The sequence below is a fragment of the Rhea pennata genome, chromosome 23, assembly GCF_028389875.1.
Source record: "Rhea pennata isolate bPtePen1 chromosome 23, bPtePen1.pri, whole genome shotgun sequence".
NCBI classification, from domain to species: Eukaryota; Metazoa; Chordata; class Aves; order Rheiformes; family Rheidae; genus Rhea; species Rhea pennata.
This window is the reverse complement of record NC_084685.1, coordinates 8,712,651-8,731,579: the sequence shown is the minus strand read 5'-3', so window position 1 is coordinate 8,731,579 and position 18,929 is coordinate 8,712,651. Positions and strand designations below refer to the sequence as shown.

Genomic DNA, 18,929 nt, shown 5'->3' with positions numbered 1-18,929 from the left:
CTGAGCTTCTCCTTTCTGTTGTACCCTTTTCCCTTCTTTCTTCCTTTTCATAGCACAACAGGGAAAAAAGGGAGAAGGGCAAAGGAAAGTTTAAAATGTATATTAAGAAAATCCAAGATTTTTAAGTAAGGTTGCTTTTAAAATGAAATAGTTTTAGAAAAATTAGGAGGAAAATATTTTAAAAAAATCAAATTTCTTCCTCTTCTTCTTTCAATCAGCTTGAGAATTGTGCTTATTTCCACTCCCAGAGAGCTGGTTTGTTTACGAATTTAGAAGCATTTTGTCTTTAATCAACTTGATTTGCATGCTGGGCTCAACAGTCCAAACTTGAGACTTCCTTACATGGGTTAATGTCATTTCAACTCACATGCACATGAATGCTCTCTTTCAGCCCACCAAATAAAATCTGTTGTGGTGTTCTCTCCATGGCATCACTGTAAAATATGCTTCTTTAAATAAATGGGTTTGCTGAGTAAGTTTTGTTTGCTTTATTCACCAAAACTGGGGTCAAATCCCAACTGATGAAAAACCATCTGGAGAGTAGGAAAGTCTCTTCTAGTGTAATTTGTCTACTCACTGCCATCCAGAAGTTAAATGTACCTGTATAGATCTCGGCATAGAAATATTACTGCTGCTGGATTCTGCATGGGTTCACATTCTATAATCTGACTACCTATTTGTGGAATTGGACAAATAGTTGCTAGATACATAGACAGCTAGATAGATAAATCCATCATGAGAAACTCATTTGCACAGAATATGCTTTTATTTATCCTGTTGAACAAACTGATGTTTACCCACTGGAGAGATTTCTACCCTAAATTTGCAGGATAGTTTCCAGGTAGTTTACTTAGATTTCGGTAATTCTTTCTGCATAATGGGTAGAAAAGGGCAAGGCATATTAACAGCTTACAGTCATGGGTTTGGAACTGTTTAATTTCTATCTCATTTGCTGAGATTTAGGAGCTGAGACAGACAAATTTCACCAAACACATTGGTTGTAGTATGTTCTTACCCTCTCTGTATAATATAAATCCATATTTTTCATCAGCTACAGTCAAATTAAATGTGTGCACACACACTCCTCAAGCAATAATTTACTAGCCCTATACTTCCACGGAGAAAGAGATAATGTATATACTTATTAGCTCATGTTTATGTTAAAATGATTTCTTACTCAGAAGAAATCTTCACTTTGATTACAGGCAACACAGTAGTATAGCGAAACAGGTCATTCTTACTACTATTATTTGGATAATATTGTCTGAAAACATGAGAGGAGATATTTTATATTAAGTCAATAGTCTTCAGAGAAAGAAGTGTTAGGGCTAACCCTTAAAAAAATCTACTAAAATTACAAAAAATCATATATATATAACAATTCACTATAAATAAATCACTCCAATGGCATTTCTACACATGATAATGTATTATAACCAACTGAATGCCAAACTATAGTTTGGATGGAGCAGTTTGCCAGAATCTCTATGATTTTTGAAGAGCAGCAGGATCTTAGTGAAGAAAACCAGACAGCCAGGTAGATAATATATTGTTACTTACAGCAAAAGCAAAAATGGCTGGTTAGAATCTTGTCTGCCATTCATCATTGACATGGCCTGCAAAAGGCCACAGGAAATCGAAGGACACACAAGCCTAAAATATATGGTGCAGCACGTACTGTGTACAGCTTCCTAGAAAAGAAGTCACCTTTCATGACTATTAAAATCATATCACAAAGGTAAAATATTTATACATAAGTGCTTTAACTTACAGATTCCTAATGACCATTTAAGTCCCATAAGAGATGTGCAGCACTGGTGCAACTTGATGGAGCAATGCAGGAGGCTCTATAATCATGAGAGAACCGCACTGGATGAGTGTGACCAGCTCCTTTATTTCCGAGGGCTCAGTTTGGACGTGCACTGAGCAGCCTGGCTGGTCAATGTCCTTTTTTACCTTCCTGTCTTTTTTCATAGAATCACAGAATCAGTAAGGTTGGAAGGGACCTCTGGAGATCATCTAGTTCAACCTCCCTGCTCAAGCAGGGTCACCTAGAGCATGTTAGACAGGGCTGCGTCCAGGTGGGCCTTGAAGGTCTCCAGAGAAGGAGACTCCACAACCTCTCTGGGCAACCTGCTCCAGTGCTCCGTCACTCTCACAGTGGAGAAATTCCCCCTCACGGTCAGGCGGAACTTCCTGTGCTTCAGTTTCTGCCCATTGCCTCTTGTCCTGTCACATGGGACAACTGAAAAAAGTTTGTCCGTGTCCCCTTGACACCCTCCCTTCAGGTGCTTGTACACATTGATAAGATACTTATACACATTGATTTTTACTTGACTGCAGTGTTCTTCTTTCCTTCCTTCATCTAGCTTTCTCGTGTTGCTTTTAGTTGCAGTTTTGGGAAATCTAAATCCAAGGCAATGAGATTTGGGAATGCTTTTTTTTCTTCTGTTAAGCAGTCATCAAACTTAATCGAGTCTTTTACCAAGGAGCCCTGCCTCCCACTCTTGTAAGCTTTATCCCTGAAAACCAGTTCCTGAGGAACTGAGTTGCCAAAACAATTGTGGTGATAAATGATCTGAGGTATCTTCTGTCAGTGCTTTGGAAGATTTTGAGGCTAGCTATGAAACCCAGTTCGGTCTTTGTACTCTGCAGGGAACCACTGCAACAGGGAGAGTAAGATGGCTGATGTTGCCTATTAAAATAAAACAAAGTAGCTCAATACCACACTGAAAATTTGCTCTGAGTACAAGTCCAGTCTTGTTCTGAAGTCTTGGAAATTTATTTTTCCTTCATTTAATTGACAAAATCTGTGGCTCATACAAGGAAGATGGTCCTTGCCAAAAATCAAGCATCACTACTTTTTAATAATACAATGGGAATAACCCCTCAGAACATATGTAATTATGGCAATGAGTCATTTTGATGGCATCACATAACCACATTCACTGGGATTTTGACAAGGAAGAGGCCACATAAAATTCAAAATGATTACAGCTCAACAACGGTTGGGCTCGTCTTGTCAATGAAACTAAGACAGTTTGGCAGCTTGATGGGCCTGGTGTGTATTGCTAAGCCCCCTGTCCTGTCTGGTATGCAATAAGGACAACATACCACTGTAGCCAATTTAAAAAGAAAAAAAAGCAAGTTAAAAATTTAAATGGACGTATGCATTTACAGAAGAACACAAAATTTGTGAATTGTGCATCAATGTATAATTAGTTTAGTAAAGTATCTGATTCATGTTATCAGATGTACAAGTCCAGCAACCACAGCTACAGAGACACTACAAGTTAAATAGTAAGTTAGCCTCAGTAATGTCATTTTGGTTAGGAAAAACTTCAGTCGGAGGAAAGTGCAGCTGAATGAATTTATTGTAATTTGAATACAATTCCCATATGTGTATACCAGTATATATCTCTTCTTACAGTAGAAAATACAGGATTGTAGTGTATTCTGATTTGTATGACAGGGCCATATGCAAGTCTGGAGAAAGTGGCGCTAACATGTCAGTGTCAAAGCTTTCAAACTGGAAATTCAATGTATCAGCTCAGACTCAATTCCAATAAAAGTTCTCTACAACATAACCTAATGTCTAAAGTCAGCTATTTCTATTCTTTCAAAGAAAGAGACAGTAATTTTCTGGATGCATTCCAAAATATTTTGTTAACAATAAAAAGAGTGTTTTCTTAAGGAAAAGGGAAAGAAAGAGTGGGGGAGAATAGGGCAAGTATTACTCAACTATTTAGTCTAAAATTTGAAAATCAAAAGGATCTTCTGACAGATTGATATCAACTCTAATAGAAAACACACTTCTCCTGGGAAAACTCTTCCACATAAGCCTCAAGTCTGATAGCTTAAAACAATTATCTACAATTTGGAATTATTTTTTTATGCCCACATCAATGTGTATTTTTGAAATGCCCAAGGCATAGATAATTCTATTAAGAGAGAAAACAGAAATCCTAGGCTTAACAAAAACAGACTGAAAATTCAAGACTGCCATCTTACAAAACATCTTGTAAGTCCTGGCTAATTAGGACAACTTTGTATGACAAGGACTTAGAACTGATCTAAAAGAAAAATGCTGAAAATCATTCAAAGAACAAAATCTCAGAAGTTTTCTTATTGTTCTGGACTTAAAAGAGCTTTGGCAGAGCTGAGGGGAAATTGAACAACTAGTGACTAATCTAATGCTAATCAGTATTTAGAAAAGACAGACCAGACTTTCATTTTGGGGAACGATTCCCCAGTGTGTGTGGCAGTCTGGCCTCAGCCCAATCTCTGGTATAAATTATCACAGTTTCAGTGCAGCTCTGCTCACTTCCCCTAGGTGAGGATCTTTCCAACATCTACTATAATCTGGCAGTAACATGAATGTAGACTTAGACTTCGGATGCACCATTTGCCGAAACTGGATTATTGCGCTGTCTGTGCTATTCTTTATTCCTTGTGCCTGCAGAAGGAGCCGGTGTTATTATTCCTGGTGTTCATGGGCCATCGCCAGCAGCCCAGGCAGAGCCCCGGGCCTGTAAGCGCCGCACAGCACGGCCCTGCCGCAGACGGGATCCAGAGCTCCCAGCCGCATCCCGGTGCCGGCAGACAGGGCATTAACACCGCATCCCAAGCGATTCCCGTTATCCCCCTGTGAGACGATGGGAACCGCTCTGCCAGCGCCCGGGCTCCTGTCCGGGAACCAGGGCCTGCCCTGCCGGCGCCCCGGGCCGGCGGCGGCCCCCAGGCCTCGGGCAGGGCGCTCCGGGCCTCGCCACGAGGCCGCAGCCGGGAAAAGCCCGGGCTCGGGCTCGGGCTCGGGCCCCGGCCCCGCCGCCGCCCCCGGGCCCTGCCGCGCCGCCGGGGTGGGGGTGGGGGGGGGGGGGCACGTTGCTATGGCGATGCGGATCCCGGTGCGCCACGCGTTGCCATGGCGCCCGCCCGTGCCGCGCGGCCGGAAGTCAGCAGCCGTCGGAAGTACGCAAGGCCTCCGACGCCGGAAGTGCGTGTGCGCCGCCGCGGGGTGCTGCGCGGCGCGGTTCCGTTCGGCTCCCGGTCCCGCTGCCGCCATGGTGAAGCCTCGCTACAAGGGCCGCAGCTCGGTCAACCCGTCCCGCGCCAGCACCAACCCCGGTAGGTGCGGGATCGGGGGCGGGGCGGGGGCCCGCCGCGCCGGCCGCGCCTGACGCTGCCTTGTCTCCGCAGATCGCGTGGCGGGCGCGGGCGGACACAACATGCGGGACCGAGCCACCATCCGGCGCCTCAACATGTACCGGCAGAAGGAGCGGAGGTGAGCGCGGCGGGCCCGCGCCGCGGCGGTGGGCGGCGAGGCCCTGGGCCGCCGCCTCCCGCGCGCCCCGCGGGGCCGACAGCTGTGGTGGCTCGGGGAGGCGCCTGTTGGGCGGAGCGGAGCCTCCGCCCGGTGCTCCCGGTGATGCCGCGACCGAGGGAGCTCCGTCCTGGACCCCAAACGCACCAGCGATGCGTATCGGGGAATGCAGCTGGGAAACACATGGAACAACAGCTGATACGATCTCACTGGAATGTCACGAAACCAAAAATGCCTAGTATGCGTGTGTTTAAAACTGCAGCATAACGCAAACATGCTAAGCCCTGAAACGTCTGAAAAGCTTGGGTTCCATCTGGCTCTTTTAGTGAGAGGCACTGGTTCAGTCCACTTGAGAGTCTTTGTCTCTGGAGCAATTACCAGCTTATAAACGTGCATCTCTGCCATGTTGTAGGTGCCGTGGGGTTTCTGAGGATGCTGGTTCAGATTAAGAGTTCTGTTTTATTTTGCCAGATTTCACTTTGTTTTGATAGAAGACTGGGAAGTACATACTTATTTTTAAAAAACATAAATTCAAGACAGGTCTCAACCTGGAAATTTATCTTATGATCCTTGTTCTGCCAAGCAGATGGGTACAGCTAATTTTAAAGAGTTCCATGTGAGCCTGTGAGCTGTTTACTAGAAAATATTACTTTGTTACTTTTTGCACTGTCAGTAGGCCATTAATGGAGAAAAAAAAGTCTTCATGAAGTTATGCTTTGGTCAAGCTCAAGTTGGACTTGGAAGTTTTATTGAATTTGGCTGTAAGTGCCATCTGGTTTCTTAGATGGTTTGTAGGGAAATTAGAATAGTGTTTCTCTTTGTCCATCACATGGTAATTTTTATTCTTTGTCTTACAATGCCTTACATGCACTTTTATATCCCCAGGTAGATCTTATAAATGTGCACTGTTGTTTGTACTTAGTGGTGCTTTTGGGGGGCAGGGAGGGGAGAAGAACAGAGTTCAAAATAGGAAAACTTCTAATGAGGTGGTTTCATAGGCATTGCTCCATGGTTTGGCACAGTGGAGGAAACAAACAAACAAAAAAAAGCGGGGGGGAGGGGGGGGAGGGAGGAGGAGAGAGAGAAAAAAAGAAATGTCAGTGTAGGATAATTCATAGTCTTCTCGGTGAAGTGATAGCATGAAATACCTTCCAGTCTGACTTTGAGCCAATGAAGAGTGATTCCTTCCCATTGTAGTAATCAGTTCTTTTGAGAAGAAAGACTCACCGAGACAACATACGACAGTAGGTATGTGCTTCTCATTGATATGGCTTTATTGCCAAACTTACCACTTCTGTGCAAACACAAAGACTTGGATGCACCCGGAGCAAATGGAACATGGGTCTTTAAGCCTGGATGCTTTCTAAGAGTAGGTGGCAGAGAAGAGAGTGGATGAAGTGGCAGATTGGGGTACTGGTTGCTAAGGAGGCTGTGGCACGCTGGGTAAGAATAGTTCTGGCATGGTAACCTCATTCTATACACTAGTTCACTCCATTTCTCCTGTTCCAGTGTTTAAATTACTCTACTCTACAGGTGGTACTGTTGCTGGTAGCAATTCCAGGGGTACGTTTCTAGATTAATGGGGCTTTGCGGGTTTTTTTGGAGGGACTTCTGGTCTAGTGAACAAAATTTGCTAGAAGGATGGGTGATGCCCTTGAGCATTTACATGTGTTCTCATTTGTCGCTTAGAAACAAACGTGGTAAAGTGATTAAGCCTCTACAGTATCAGTCAACAGTGGCACCAGGCACCGTTGCGAGAGTGGAACCAAATATTAAATGGTTTGGTGAGTTTTTCAATGTTCAGACTTGACAAGCTTAAAGACTTGAACTGTGTGTTCGGAGGGGGTGTTTATATCAGCGTCCTGGTCTCAGTGCCATGTTGGACAGATACTGCAGATAAAGGAGCCTTGCTGTAGGCTGGGGTACAGGATAACATAAGTTAATGGGATGTGTAGTATATTTTGCATGTACTTGTGGTGTTTGATTTCTGCATACTGTTTAAAGTGTGTTTGTTTTGTCTACTTTGGTTGTTTCTGTGAATTTGGGTTTGCCCATATATATATATATATATATGTGTGTGTGTGTGTGTGTGTGTGTGTGTGTATGTTGTGGCTTATGTATGTTATGTACAGTATATATCCTCTATATTTTTTTTGTCACTGGTATTTTTAATTCCAGATGGAGCACTGATATTTTATTAGTGTACCCTTGATCTTTAAAGCAGTTATCACAGGGAGTGGTGCTGTGCAATATATCTATATCTATATGTATGTGTGTATATATATATATATATATTTTTTTTTTTACATGCAGGAAATACTCGTGTGATCAAGCAGTCATCCCTACAGAAGTTTCAAGAAGAGATGGAAACTGTCATGAAAGATCCTTACAGAGTAGTGATGAAGCAAAGCAAGTTGCCAATGTCCCTCTTCCATGATCGAATCAAACCTCATGTGTGTGTCGTTCATCTGTGTAGGGTGAAGGCTGGATTATAAGCATGAGCTGTCATGAATATTATTTATCTATGGAGATTATGCTGCAGATATTCAGTCTCTTTGATATGCTCTGCAAGTAGAGGGATGATTTAGGGCAAATCACTACTTTTTCTGGATGTGGAAGGATGTTTCTGAGCCTGTCAGTTGGACAGCAAATGTAAAGGCAAAGAAACAGTGTATTAGTTCCCTGTAGTTTGTGAGATCTGTATTATTTATTAGGAATTCTCATTTTCTCTTAGGAAATTTATCTTCTAACATTTTAAGGTTAGAGTGCCAGCTTAGAATGACTGCAGCAGCTTGCCACATCATGTTCCAATGTTTATAATAGCTCATGTCATACATAGACCTTTCTTTGAGCTAACTTCACCCTGCTAATGCTTTTGCATGATGAATTTCAACTCCAATATGTACTTTTTATCTTGAGTCAAAAATTCTTCTGTGTGCGAACATCATTGCAAGTAGATCAAGTTTGTTAACACTAGGATTCTTTTGTGATGCCTGAACTATTATTTTGGACTCTCACTAGATGTTTTTCATATGGAAGCTTTCCAGGTTTATGTAATAACATTCTTCCTTAATTTAGGTAACCTTTTTATCAGAGACTAAAATGTGCATTACAAAAACAAACAACTTCTTTTAGCTCAAATTATATGCACTTCCAAGAAGAGTTGGCATTCATTACTGGCATTAAAACCTACAATTTTGATTATAATTATCCTTGACAAAAAATCTGTGAATTTGGCGAGATTTGTGCACTTGTTAGAAGAACAAGAAATGATCAAAGATAGCAGCTAAATTTTAGCCTTAATTACATTTGACGATATTTATGGTGAAAGAACTGAAGCATAGTTCTTTGGCAAGTGTGATGTGTTTTGTTGCTTGTTAAATATCCACTTAGTTTCACAGAGATTAAGTTGGAAAATTCAAACATTGTTAGGAAAGTGCCTATAACTCTCGTCAGAGGTTGCAGAGTAGCACTGTACTAAGGTCTTGTACACTGCATGTTGTGAGAGTTGGTGGAAAAATAAATAAAATATATATTTTACTAACTTGTCTTTTTTAGACCTCCAGAGTTCACATTCTTGACACAGAAACATTTGAAACAACATTTGGCCCCAGATCGCAGAGGAAGAAACCAACTCTTTCTGCAAGTGATGTGCAGTCTCTGCTGGAGAATGCAGAAGCCTCATCAGAAACTTACGATCAGGACAAGGACCGAGACCTCGTGACAGAAGACAGTGGTGTAAGGTAAATAGCAAGAAGTTATTTATTGCTTGCGCTTCTGAACATACAGCTTTATCTTTATTCCAAAAAGGGAGGGGGAAAAAAAAAAGCTGATACCTATGCTAATCCACTTTCAGGGATGAAGCGCAAGAAGAAATATTTAAGAAGGGACAGTCCAAAAGAATCTGGGGTGAGCTCTACAAGGTAAGCACCACTTACAATTTCTAACAGACATGCATCTACTTTTGCATTTATTAAGTCACATGCTTCAGCACCATGTTGGAAGCTTTACATAGCAATAATCAGAAAAGATCTGAAAACCCTTAATTGATAGATCTTGCTTGTTTTAGGGAACCTCTGATACAACTGAATTTGTTTTCAAAGTTGGCTGGAAGAATTAAGATTTTCTTCCTGCAGAAATATTTCAAGTGTGTAACTCCCTTACTGTTTTCCTGTGAGCCTAATTGAACTGGTTGACTTGAAACAATACTTTTTTTTTTTTTTTTTTAATATTGGTCTGTTACTAAGATGATAAAACAACTATAACAGAGAAAAAAAAAAGCTGTAGAAGGTGATGGAGATGCTGCTTGACTGACTTCATTCTGGAGCTCTTGACCCAGTGGGATAAATATCCACAAAAATATGTAATCTAGAAAGAGAGTGGCCTAAGTCTCTCTAGGATTCTTGGGGCTTCACCACAAATAAACCAATGAGATGTTTTTAGCCTAAAGAAACTTAAGGACACCTGGCAAGTTGACAGGGTTTTCTCTGGAAGGCTCTGATCCTTGGTTGCCCTTGAGCCACCCCGACTACCAGAGGAATGGAGACCAAGAATGAACTAGGGTTGTAAGAGCACAGTTTGCATGCAGTCAGTAAATGCATGTAGATGGGAAATTGCTTGACTCCTTGCTCTAAATCTCTATATGTAGCTTAAAACCTTCCCATTTAGATCTAAAAGTGCTAGGAATGATAGAACAAAACAGATTTCAGTAAGGCACTTCCAAAAGTGCAGGAAATAGCTGTGAAACAAATTCACTTGGCTTGAAGCATGTCATAAAATGACAGCTCCCTGCTGTAGATGCTTAGTGGACTAACAGCAGGTTCCTGCTTGTTTGTGTGTTTCATATTGATCCAGAAAACACTTTTTATATCATGATCCTTTATGAAATGGCAGAATTGAATTGCTGTGAAATGGGTGGAAAACACTGTTTTTTGTCTACTGAAGTAATTAACTTTCCCCTCTCGGTGCAATTTTTACTTTCCCAAGTGCTATAAGCATCCACCTAGTGCATAAGAACAAGTAAACACTGTTTAGCCTGGATTTGGGAGAGTGTAGCAAAAAAGAAAGTGGGAGATCGGTGGATATTAGTCTGAGCTTTACTGGTCTGTGGAGAAGTAACAGTTGTTCATCATGGATACAAAGTTTTTAGCTTAATGTCATCTTTTAGCAAATCATTAATTTTCTTTCTGGAGATGCAGATTTCTTACTTTCTGTAATGTTTTTTCCTTCTGTGTTATTTTTCAGGTGATAGATTCATCAGATGTTGTTGTGCAAGTTCTTGATGCCAGGGATCCCATGGGTACTCGCTCCCCTCATGTGGAAGCCTACCTTAAAAAGGAAAAACACTGGAAACATCTCATTTTTGTCCTCAACAAATGTGATCTTATTCCTACTTGGGCTACAGTAAGTTCCGTCTGTTCCTGCCTGTTATGCCTTGGACTTCTTGTTCCTTCTGTAGCCTCTATTTTAATTTTGCCAGTCCTCGTGCTGCTTTGAGGGCATAATGTAACAGTGGGTCAATGGGAACTTTCTGCTTGCCTGCTATAAAAGTAACAATTACAGTGTAAATCTGTCCAAGTTTAGCTCAGTGAAACAGCAGTTGCCAGCCACAAATTCTCTACTTCCTCTGTCTGGATTTAACCATTCAGCTGATGTCTCCACAGTACGGAAAAAGTTAGTTCTCTTAAGATCCATATCCACCACAGCTGGTCTGTTTTATATTGTTAAACTAATTAGTTTTAGCTAGTAGTGAAGGCGTTTTGGGGAAATTTTGTCTTTTATAAAAACAGTAAGTCAGTGCCTTTAGCTGTTTGGTTGGTGAAATGCTTCAAAGGTTCTTACGTAGTAATTTTCATAGCCAGTTGCATTCAAGACCTATGTGAAGATCAGGATCCCTAACTCGTGTTTTCCTCTTCAGAAGCGCTGGGTTGCTGTCCTCTCTCAGGAGTATCCAACACTTGCTTTTCATGCCAGTCTCACAAACCCTTTTGGCAAAGGAGCCTTCATACAGCTTTTAAGGCAGTTTGGAAAGGTACAGAACTTTGTGGTGGTGTGTGGCTATTTTACAGTTAAGTATTTTTTGTTAGTGAGTGATTCCCTCTACAATGCTCCCTTTGATGGAGAGCAAATGGAAAATATTTCTTGCTGAAATATGTTCAAAATTTTTGTCAAACTGACCAGATCTAGTAAGACTTACTTTGACCACAAATCTCTTGTCTGGGTTTCTTTTGGAAGAGTATCCTGTTGGTGCTTCTAAATAACACTCAAATATCTAAAACTAGTCTGAAATATGTCCCTTTCTTCATGTCTTGCATGTATTCTGTTAAGATATTTTTCCTTTTAAATGTCTTCATCTTTTTGAGAGAGACATTTTGTTGCCTTGGTTAGATTATTTGCTGTTTTCAGCTTCTGTTTTTATTTGCTTGCTTTTTCAACCTAAATAGCTTCTAGCTTGAGGCATCCACAAGTAATTTTACAGGAACAAAGAATGCAAGGGATTCACTTTTCCCTTTTGAAATAGGGGTCTGCAAATATTTTCTTAAACACTTGGAGTTCTTCAGCGATTTATTAGTTATACCCTTATACCTTTCTCCTAATAGAAAGGAGCTGATCTCATTTTTTTTGATCTGGTAAACTTTGAAGCTGCTTTTGTTTCCATTATAATGAGGATAAGAACTGCTCAGTTGTTGTAGGTTTTAGAACTTTAAGAGTAAATCTGCCTTTCTCTGAGTTATTTAAAATATATTATTTCCTAACAGTTGCACTCTGACAAGAAACAGATCAGTGTGGGTTTCATTGGTTATCCAAATGTTGGCAAAAGCTCGGTGATCAATACATTGCGATCTAAGAAGGTTTGCAGTGTGGCTCCCATTGCAGGTGAAACAAAGGTAGGAAAAAATCTCTATATTTGAGATAAAAATTAATTCTGAAGTGCATTGCAGAAGGCAGAATTTATATAAAAGTAGTTGATGTTGCTCAATGACGTTTTCAAGGCCAACACTTGATCTATACAAGCTTTGTGACCTGGGATCTGAGGAATGGCTGATCATCAAGCAGTGCTCTGGAGCACTGCTACTGGAAACTTTCTTATGTCTGCCAGTTTCCCAGTATTGGAGTGCTGTGATTTGGATGCTCAGCGCCCCTGAATCAGTGTCTGTGCTTCTCAGAATCAAATGATTGGATGTGTTTGTGCTGTCAGGCTCAGTCAGTGCTAGTTTTCCAACTGTATTCTTTAAGAATGTGACAGTAAGAAAGAAGGAAGAAGTTACGGAAACATTCTTTTATAGCCTGTTCCCTTTGCTTATAAATGTAACTGAAGTTAAAGATCAGGGAAGAAGAAAAGCTCTGAATATCAAAGTCTGTCAAGAATGTAATTTCCTCATCTTGGTCGTGTGAGTTAATGTTTTGATACATTACGTGTAACATTAGCTGATACAGAAGCAGCAAGGTGCAATATATGTTGATTAGCTAACAAATATGCTAAGGTTTATGATGTTTCTGTGTGTAATAGTAAGTTCCTAAGAAGATTCCTGAATGTTGTTACCAGTCATTTAAAAAGCAGAACTAATGGCTATGAATGGAAGCAGTAGCATGGAGACTGTTGATCTTTCAGGTGTGGCAATACATTACGTTGATGCGGCGGATTTTTCTCATTGACTGCCCGGGTGTAGTTTATCCATCTGGAGACACAGAAACCGACATTGTACTGAAGGGAGTGGTACGTAGCCACACTAAATGCTGGGAAGTGTTTATGGTTGTCAGTATCATGGGTTCCAAGAAACTAGTACACACTTTTGCCTTCAGAAGTAGCAGCTTTGGAATTATTATTTATTGCAAACTTTAGAAAGGGGGTGTCTACCAGAGCAGAAATTGTCTTTATATAGCTCTCCAAGAGCCTGAACAGTCTGTACAATTGTTCTTTTTACAAAGAGGGGAAGTTTAAAACTTATTAAGATGAATCAGGTTAGTAGTCTGTGTGAAGGAGAATGGCAGCACCTGAGCCTTACGTCATCTCCCTGAATTGCTTTCTAGTGCAGAAAATGTCCTGCGTTTGTGTAAAAAATCATCTTCCTTTCCTAAACTGAAGTTATCTGAAAGAATGGTGGCAGTGATGAAAGAATGGAAACTGAATTCTCATCACAGAGGCTTGCTTAAAGCATTTGAGCTTTTGTACAAAGATCCATTTTGATGTTCCAAAGGGCTGACTTTCTGCCATTTTTTTGAGGTTCAAGTTGAAAAGATTAAGAGCCCTGAAGACCATATTAGTGCAGTACTGGAAAGAGCGAAACCAGAGTACATCAGAAAGACATACAAAATTGATTTCTGGAAGGATACTGAAGACTTCCTTGAGAAGCTTGCTTCTAGAACTGGAAAGCTACTGAAGGTGAGACAACTTTTTGCATTTGCAGTTTGGAAGAGTATGTTGGGCTGTGTTCCAGCACTGAACCTGGGAACTATGAGGAGATACAGAGATGGTATATTTGGCCCTGCAAATGTGGACAGAAATTATTATTAGGTTCTTTCAGGGTGGTGAACCTGATGTGCAAACAGTGAGCAAGATGGTTCTCAATGACTGGCAGAGGGGCAGAATTCCTTTCTTTGTGAAGCCACCTAATGCGGATGCAGGTCCCCAGGTGAGAACGTGATGCAAATGCATATCCTTGTTCCTGCAAATAGAGATCTGTCTTTCTGTTGCATTTCTGTTTCTGTTGTCTTTCTGTTTAAGTCTTCATAGTATTTACTATTGTAACTTGGGCTGTACACGTCTCAAGCTCTGCTTTAATCTGATGATTCAGGTGACGCTCACTTGAATTTGGTAAATGCAGGGAGTACCAGGTAGCAGTGTTCTGTTTTACACCAAGCTGTCTTACAGTCATCTAACTAGCAGAAATGTCAGTAATTGTCACAGCATTTGGAGTGTTAGGCTTTTTCCAGAGAGATAAAATGGAAATTGCTCTCATGAGAATCCACTGCTAGAGAATACTGTTTTGCAATAATGTCAAACACAAGTTTGCTATTGCATTTCATGCCATACAGCCTGATGTGCTGTACAGCAACTGAATGGGGATTACTTTTATGATTATTCTGGAGTCATTAAAATTTCTTGATTTGTTTCTAACACTTGAGGGGGAGAAAAGAGCCCAGTTTTTATTAATTGCCTTTTTTACCATTGGCTGTCTTCCAGGGATTGTTTGTATGTGCAGTCATACCCATATCCCTCTGACCCTTAATGTATTTTCTGGAGTTATTTATAATGCTTTCAGACTTTCTGTGCCTTCTTCCCCACACCAAGGAATGAAGTAGAATGAAAACAGCTAGGATAGATAAAGGCTGGTACCATTTTGTAAGATTTTATATTTGAAGGCACTACTTGCTAACAAATCAACTTTCTGCCCTTTCTTATTTCTTTTCTCAGAGGCTACTGCTTTTTTTTCTTTTTTTTTTTCTTTTTTTTTTTAAAAAAAAGGTCCAAGATACAAGAGGGATAATGCAAAGTAATAGGGAGATGCTGGGTCAGATTTGTTTTTGGATAATATATCCATTACACCCTTTCTTGCAGCCTCCTGCATTGGGAGCAGCAATGACATCAAGCCAAGATAACAATGAGGAGGAAATCTCTGAGCCAGTAGTATCAATTGTGGAGCCAGCAGAAGAGAAAAACAATACAAACACTGAAATTAAGCAACTTATGTCACATGTCCGGCAGAATTTTGGGAGGATTAATGTGGCTCCTCAGTTCTCAGAAGATGACTTGGTTCCTGTAGATGTGTCAGGCTTTGATGAAATGGACAGTGATTCTTCTGCAGAGGAGGAGCAGGAAGAGGAGGAGGAGAAGGAAAATGAGCAACATCAAGACTCTGCAGTTGAGGAGGAATCACAGTCAGCTGTACAAGATGCCAGGGAGAGCTCTAAGGCAGTTATTAAGGCTTTGGAGGAAAAGATTGCAAAATGCAAAAAATTTCTGGATAAAGCCAAAGCCAAGAGATTCTCAGCAATAAGGTATCTGATTCTGCTCAGTGACTCAAGTATTCCACGGGAAAAAATGGATAACGTGGTTCTGCTTTATTTGCATTCTGTTCATGATTTGCTAGACTGGTTCCTCTGTGTTAGGATTGCTACAATATCTCTAGTTTAGCTATAAATATTGGGAATATTGGAAATTTGGCTAAGGAACAGATTTTTTTTTCTTGTTTAATATTATTTTAAGTTTTCTATTTGCCATCGTAACCAGAAATGTTCTTACCTTTGGAAAGCTGCCTCTTAGGCTATGGATTAGAAACATGTTGGTACTCCGTGTAGCAATAGCATTTCCTTGGATCTCTCTTTTTTGAGTTCATTCTTGTAGAATATCAGTCTTAATATTAATCTTGGATATGCCACTTTGGTCTCCATACACGTATGTGTGTATCCTAGCTGATACACCAGGCTCAGTTTTGGCAGAGCTCACTCCTCAGCTTTGAGGAGAAAATTATCACAGGCAAGTGTTGTATTTTGTCCCTTTGTGCGCTGCACAAGTCCACTAACTGTAGAGGTGAGATGACTGGAGTATGTTTCTGAGATGCAAAGGCTGTGGCTTTCCTGACAGGCTATTAGGATGTGTTGGAGGCTGACGGTTTCTAAGAGATGGTTGCATTTTGGACTGTGACATTGTTTCATTGCTTATTTTATCTCTTATAGAATCCCCAAACAGCTGAGCGAAAAAGTATTCGCAAAATCTGAGCAGAAGTCTGAAGAAGCCAAAGAAAATGAAGACAGAGGTAAACCAAAAGACTGAGATATATTTCAAATCTACATTTGGAAGTCTTGAGAGCAAAAGAAGAGAGGGAGTTGAAGAGATAAAGTTCATTAGTTTCTGACTGAAAGTTCTTTCCCTACTTCTATGATTCTAAATCTGTCCATCAGCTAACCTAAAGGCTTCTTGGTAATCTTTCAGAAGCCTTTTTGTAGAATATCTGTCTATACAGTAAGATAGTATGTCACTCTGCCAGTGAATGAAGGTAAAGCAAAGGCAAATGTTGAATTCCCAGCAGAATGGTGTAACTAGCAGAGTGCAGTCTGAGCAGCTTCTGTTCCACGTGGTGTAATGTTCTGCAGAAGGTGGAGTGGGAGGGTTTAACAATGTTATAAAAGCATGGAGATACTTCAGGTGATGGATTTTACTGTGATGACTTTCAAAAGTCTGTTCTCAGTTTTGAAGCCTGATTAAAGGCAAAGTAATGTGGGAGAACCTTATTCTGACAGTACGAAAGTAAGAAGCTTTCCTAGACTTGCACGGGGTTTTAAACAGCCTGCTGCTGAAGAGTAGCTTTCATAGTAATAAATGAGTGATTCTCTTGTAAGGAACATGCATGCTCTTTTGGTAGAAACTATTATAAAGTGACCAAAGCAATGCTTTGCTAAGTAGACAGGATGGTGACACAACCTCCAGTCTCAAGTTCTGCAAACAGAAGAGGATTTTGGAATATGCTAAAGTATGTGATCTGTGCTGTTTGTAGGCTGCACAGAGAAGAGAAGAAAAAGAAAAGCGGAAGAGGAGGAGGAGGAGGAAGATGACCATTCGGGTAAACAGCCCAGCAAGAAACTTACATCCAAAGAAGTGAGTGTGACCTCTTGTAGTACAAAAAAACAAGAGGAGGAGTAGAGCTAGCTTTCTTCTACATAGATTGCCTGTAATCACTCAAGAGCTTCAAGACTTAGCACTGGTAGGAGGGGGGAGGACAGGGCCTGTAGGTGTGGTAGGGTGAATGGGAAGACAGGATAGCCTGCTTCTGACATGAGATGTGACATTAGTGTGTTCCAACTGAGCGTGTTTCCAAGGCAGACACAAGAGTCCAGTGGGTATCTATTACAGCAGGAGTGTTGCAATGGAGAAGTCTTTCTACATAACTGTTCTGCTTTCAGTCTTAGCTTGTCCACTGATGCTGGTAAGAAAATAAGGGGCTAAAAGCTGGGAGACTGGAGGATCTGGATCTAGATAGGCAACAGTCAGTGGCTATTCAGTTCTGGCTACAAAGAAAGCTGCTACTATTTCCTGTTCATGTTAGTCAAGTCTGAACAACTCTCTTTGGTGCAACTTAAATACTAAGCCAGATAGTGTACTTATAGGACTTTGAAAGTGAGTTGTAAGCATACCTTGTACAGCAGGTTTCTCTTAGAGAATTGCTATGAATTGCTAAAACTGTCAAAGAGGAAGGGAATAGTGGAGTCATGGTATATGCTCTGTTGAAGACTTGCGTGACCGCGCACATCAGCTTGCTTCCTGTATTTTGTTTGTTATTTTTGAAAAGATGGAAGCATATCCTCCTTTTTAACAATCTATTAGCTGGAGGAGATTCCATATAGATGCCCATATGTTAGATACAATTTCATACCAAATTTCACTTAAAGTACTTAATGTACACTGAATACCCATTGAAAGAATGCAGACAAATTCAGGCAATGGATAATGTGGATTTGCTAATGAGTTTTGTTTGTATTTGCAGAGGAGAAGAGCTGAGAGGCAGCAGCGCTCCAAGAAAGTTGGAGTCCGGTATTATGAAACTCACAACGTGAAAAATAAGAATAAGAACAAGAAAAAAAATGGCTTGGAGGGACAAAGATCAAAGCACAAGAAATACAAGCATAAGCAATAACTGCTGGTTCTATTAAATTTTACATAAAACAGCTCTAGTTTGCAGTGACTTTTTTTATATAAAACTTGTAGTTCCCATTTAAAGCCTAGTTTCATTTGTCTGTCTTGTTCCCTGGAGTAGAATCGCCCTCGGTTTCTAAATCATCTCAAGTTCTTTACGCAAATAGAAATCATGGTATTTCAACATCACTATCTAAGGTCAACATACATTGCACTGCCAAAGCAACCTGAGGTATTCTTTAGCAGACAGGGTAACGAGGCTGTTCAGATCTATTTTTACCTTCCCTGAAAAGTAGTTTTTACTGAGATGTTCATATGACTACAGAGAATCTTCCCAACATCTGCTTTGTATGTATATAACAAACCAGTTATACAGGTACCTCAAGGAAAAATTTCATTTGCTTGTGTTGAGAAATGATGCTTGGAGTGGCATCGTACCTCTTTGTTTCAGTCCTAATTATTAAGCACAGAAAGCATTTTTAGTATTGCTCAGCTTACTACTATTTTGACAAAGGCTTTTGATGTAAACTTACACATACTCACAGGAAACATCCTCTAAGCAACTTCCGTCCAAAGATTACCTGTAATTTGATTAACAGTGAATGTGACAACTATATAGTATTAATCCTAAAAAAAATCCTATTTTATTTAATTTTGAAGTGTTGAACAGTGTTCCTATTACCAGGTACCTGAGCTTCAGGCATACTGATACTAAAATAAAGTTTCACAGCAGCCTTCTATCCTCTATCAACATATGTACTTACATACTAAAACTGAAGTTGTAAGCCCATGCCTGCTTATTGCAATGTGGAGCCAGAGGTATCTTGCTTGCAAGTTCCATCTCTAAATTATATATCCTTAGCAGTGATAAGGGCAGCGGGTTTGCACTGAGAGGTGTAAAGATTATGGTCAGTTTTTGCCTTTGTTAAGTAGTATGTGAAGAACATCAGACAGCAGGATAAAGGGCCCAAGTAA

General features: G+C 40.5%; 1 protein-coding gene across 2 annotated transcripts; it reads left to right on the top strand.

Annotated features, from left to right (window-relative positions):
- The first annotated feature begins 5,012 nt into the window (after positions 1–5,012).
- GNL2 (G protein nucleolar 2) lies at positions 5,013–17,986 on the top strand. 2 transcript variants are annotated; one of them, XM_062594130.1, is made up of 16 exons: positions 5,013–5,127; positions 5,200–5,284; positions 7,013–7,107; positions 7,637–7,776; positions 8,882–9,066; positions 9,180–9,246; positions 10,568–10,726; positions 11,244–11,354; positions 12,082–12,210; positions 12,936–13,040; positions 13,548–13,706; positions 13,849–13,956; positions 14,883–15,322; positions 16,001–16,080; positions 16,819–16,919; positions 17,806–17,986. In XM_062594130.1, the coding sequence occupies exons 1-16, from the start codon at positions 5,064–5,066 to the stop codon at positions 17,953–17,955; spliced, it is 2,178 nt and encodes a 725-aa protein (XP_062450114.1). In that variant the 5' UTR covers positions 5,013–5,063; the 3' UTR covers positions 17,956–17,986. The 2 variants fall into 2 exon arrangements, with proteins under 2 accessions (XP_062450114.1, XP_062450113.1); XM_062594129.1 differs by having other exon boundaries at positions 11,241–11,354.
- Positions 17,987–18,929: the final 943 nt, after the last annotated feature.

Bases quoted from the DNA above. Each gene is read 5' to 3' on its own strand.
- GNL2 (XM_062594129.1), top strand. From the start codon at position 5,064: ATGGTGAAGCCTCGCTACAAGGGCCGCAGCTCGGTCAACCCGTCCCGC. The intron at 9,067-9,179 runs GTAAATAGCAAG...ATCCACTTTCAG, and splicing joins ACAGAAGACAGTGGTGTAAG to GGATGAAGCGCAAGAAGAAA. The intron at 12,211-12,935 runs GTAGGAAAAAAT...TTGATCTTTCAG, and splicing joins CCATTGCAGGTGAAACAAAG to GTGTGGCAATACATTACGTT.